This window comes from Priapulus caudatus, unplaced genomic scaffold (genome assembly GCF_000485595.1).
Source record: "Priapulus caudatus unplaced genomic scaffold, Priapulus_caudatus-5.0.1 Scaffold2, whole genome shotgun sequence".
Lineage (NCBI taxonomy): Eukaryota > Metazoa > Priapulida > Priapulimorpha > Priapulimorphida > Priapulidae > Priapulus > Priapulus caudatus.
Genome location: NW_014577063.1, coordinates 631973 through 635881, shown reverse-complemented (window position 1 = coordinate 635881; position 3909 = coordinate 631973). Strand labels below are relative to the sequence as shown.

Here is a 3909-nt window from a genome sequence, read left to right as displayed (position 1 = left end):
CTGTCTCTGGTCTCTCTCTCTCTCTCTCTGTCTCTTTTTCTCTCTCTTCTTCTCTCTCTTCTCTCTCCTGTTATCTCTCTCTTTCTCTCTCCTGTTATCTCTCTCTCTCTCTCACTCTCTTTCTCTCTTTATGCCTATGACTGTATCTCTATCTCCCCCCCCCCTTTCTCTCTCGCATGTACGTTTGAATTTTCCATGTCAGTGCAACGTCGACTCTGCCAAAATTGGCGTAAATCCTAATGCACCCTAACTCTCTTGGTTCTGGTGCCAGATGAGGCGAAATGAAGAGCATTTTAAGCCATTATTTCCTTCAGGGGAAATTTGCGAGATCGTTGTCCGCCATCATCGCAAATCGGTCGTGAATCTCTCTCGAATGGCTGAACGTCGCCTGTCTCGCGTTTGCTGGTTGTTCGCGAGATTTTAACGTGGCGTTCCTAGTTCGATCGTTCCTCGTCTGTTTTGTCGTCTTCCCTTTCTGCTCAGACGCAGTACAAACAGTCAGCTAGTTGTGGTAACGTGTAAAGTGACCCTTGGTATTCATTGTTCAGTAACTGCAGTCCTAAGTAACGGGCACTTATATATAATTTACACATGTCTCTAAAGGCCACTCTTGGTATTTTCCCTGAGTAGCTGCTCTTATATGCACATTTAACCCTGTATATGAGGGTGATTTAAGGGAAATCCCATTGATGTTCTATATAGGCAGGTGTCGATTCCACAGAGGTTGTTTCCCAGTATAGCTGTCCCTCAAAGCCTAACATCATCAGTGTCCTTTATTGATAGGTGTCTGCTAACACGGGTTTGACAGAACATTAATGAAGTCTACTCCTTGCGTGTTACCCATTGGCATCAAACATCCTACTTCCCCTTTATGTTTTCCCCTTGTAATAATCTAGTATCATCAGGAGTGTATAGTATAGACTGTAGATATAGTGTCTATAGAGTATCTATAGACTGTAGATATAGAGTGTTTATAAAGTGTCTATATATATAGAGTATCTATAGACTGTAGATATAGAGTATCTATAGAGTGTCTATAGATTGTAAATATAGATTGTAAATATAGATTGTCTGTAGACTGTATATAGTGTGTTTATATTATACACTCCTGGCATCGGCACATTGCCGTACGTTTACCCACAGATCGGCCGGTCATCCGAAACGCCCATCGACTTCGTCGTCATGGATACGATTCCGGGTGACAAGCAGGCGGACAGCATCATCACTCAGAGCACGATCAGCAGGTTCGCCTGCCGCGTCACGTGCGACAGGAGCGTGCCGGACCGATCGCGCGTCTACGCAGCCGGCTTCGACTCCTCACGCAACATCTTCCTCGGGGTACGTGCGTTGCCGCCGGCGACGAGCTTCTCGGCTTTGCAGTCGGTCGTCGCAGCGTTGGGAGAGCACAAACGAGGACTAATTATAGGAAATTACTGACGAGGACTATTACTAGTAATCGATATAATAATTATTAGACTAATTAGAGTAAAGTATTAAATATAAGTATAAACTTTATATCGTAATTTATATTCGTAGTGTTAGGTTTCCGGTAGAGTGACTCGCTCCTGGGTGCATTAGGAGGAAATCCGGGTGACGATAAATTTTCAAAATTTGTCAGTGTGAGAGCAAAGCATAGTGGTTACAGGTGTGTGGCACGTGGTGGCATAAACGCAAGCAATGCTTGACCTCAATCGAGTGGAAACGTTACCAAAAAACGACGCTGAGATATCTGTGTGAATTTATTAGCTTTATAAAAGATAAAAATCAGTCTGATCCCACGTAAACACTGAGTAAGTACTGTGAGAAAGTTAATTGGAATACTACTACTTTAGTATATGCGTGTCATAGCTACTCCAGTTAGGTTGTTTTACTCTTCGACATTTTGTCTTGCATATAACACGATGCGCTGTAGGCTGTCCTGCTCACCTGGGCATCTACTTAATGTATCTACATTAAAACCTGTATAGATGGTCGCTCAATGAAATCTCCTTAACGGTGATCTTGATAGACTGGTGTGCATTCCATAGAGGCCTCTAAGAGGTTCTTCGTATAAATGTTACTCAAGGAAAACATTAAAAATGTCCTTCCTTTATAGACAAATGTATTAGGTTTTTGCTGACACAGGTTTCCTGTGCATGTTGTCCTAACCTCTTGTTTTTCTCGAATGCAGGAAAAGGCGACGAAGTGGCAGAAGAGCGACGAGGGTGGTGAAATCGACGGACTCACGACGAACGGCATTCTCATCATGCATCCGAAGGGCAAGTTCTTCGGCGGACGCGCAGAGCCGGGAATTTGGCGAGAGGTGTCCGTGTGTGGCAGCGTCTACGCTCTCAGGGAGTCCAGGTCTGCCCCACAGAAGGGGGCGCTGGTGAGTGGTCGTGCCACCGTGTGGCAGCACGCGACAATCGAACTGGAATCATTTGTTGATAGTGGTGATTGACTAGTTGATAGTTATTATCAGTTTGCGTGCTTGTAGCATCATTCATGGCTAGAGGCATAACGATTTATCGATGTGCCGCTAATTGCAATATGATTACCTCAAAAATCAATGGAACCATGGACTTTCTGTGTCGGGCAACATTGATTTCTTTCAGTTAGCAAAACTGAATGTTTTCTCTTGCCACCATGCAATTAATGTATAATGAATGTGTGTCTCTACACGTATAGGTGGAGGATGAGTCCAATGTTCTCCAAGATTGCACTCTCGTACCATCTGAATGTTTCCCTTGCCACCATGCAATTGTTTTATAACGTAAGTGTGTCTCTACACATATAGGTGGAGGATGAGTCCAATGTTCTCCTGGATGGCACTCTCGTTGATCTCTGTGGAGCAACGTTGTTGTGGAGGTCCGCAGCCAGCCTTAGTCTTTCACCTGTAAGTTTGAGTATCGTGCTCACTCACACCTAACTGACTGCATACCTTGTGTCGGGGTCTTCCTGTGTCAAAACAATAACAGATGCCATATTGTGTTATATATCGTTATTATTTCCGCCCTATCCTATTCTCCTGCACTACACATCGTCCAACATTCACAAATGTTGGTTGTTGTGGCGCGCGCAGACGAAGCGGAGTATCTGGAGCATCAGTACACCTGTACTCGCTCATCTTTCTGCCTGGCTTCACTCTTCTTTCCTCTTGTCTGGTCCACTATTTCCTCCTATATGCCTGCACATTCCTGCTTGGCTCTTTCCCCCTATCCTGCTGCTTAGTTATTTGTGCCTTAGCCTGGTCTCCTGTGCTTACACATTCCACAGTATTCACGAATTCTCCCTCTCGTCTGGCTTACTATTTCCTCCTATATGCATGCACATACCTGCTTAGTGCTTTGCCCCCTCTCCTCCTACTTAGCCTTTCCCATTTCCTCCTGTTTACTTCTTTCCCCTATCCTACTCTCCTGCACTACACATCCTCCGGCATTCGCGAATTCTCCCGATTGTGCACCGGTAGACGAAGCGGTATCTGGAGCACCACCAGTATTCACTCGATTCAGCATCAGTATCAAATGCTTCAGTATTCACGAATCCTACTGATTTTTCTGTGGCGCGCATAGACGAAGACTTATCCTCCTGCTTAGTGCTTTCCTCTTGTCCTACTCTCCTGTTATTCACATGCTTTGGCATTCATGAATGCTAATGATTTTCTGTGGCTCGCGTAGACGAAGCGGTATCTGGAGCACCAGGTGGAGGAGCTAAACGCCGGCCGGCCGCAGTGTCCCGTCGGGCTCAACACGCTAGTCATACAGAAGAAGAACACGCTCGTCGAGTCGGACAAGCAGCCGTACGTGTACCTGTCGTGCGGGCACGTGCAGGGCGAGCACTCGTGGGGGCGCGAGGACGAGACGCGGCGTCGCTGCCCGATGTGCCAGCAGGTGAGCGCGTAGTAGTAGTAGTAGTAGTAGTAGTAGTAGT

General features: G+C 45.9%; 1 protein-coding gene across 1 annotated transcript in view; it reads left to right on the top strand.

Moving 5' to 3' along the window:
• Window positions 1–3909, top strand: part of LOC106820706 (protein pellino-like) — a 14570-nt gene that overhangs the window by 7694 nt on the left and 2967 nt on the right. The window contains 5 exon segments of the mRNA XM_014825217.1: window positions 897–923; window positions 1067–1338; window positions 2171–2368; window positions 2777–2875; window positions 3657–3869. Of these exon segments, the coding sequence (XP_014680703.1) occupies window positions 897–923; window positions 1067–1338; window positions 2171–2368; window positions 2777–2875; window positions 3657–3869 (809 nt within the window).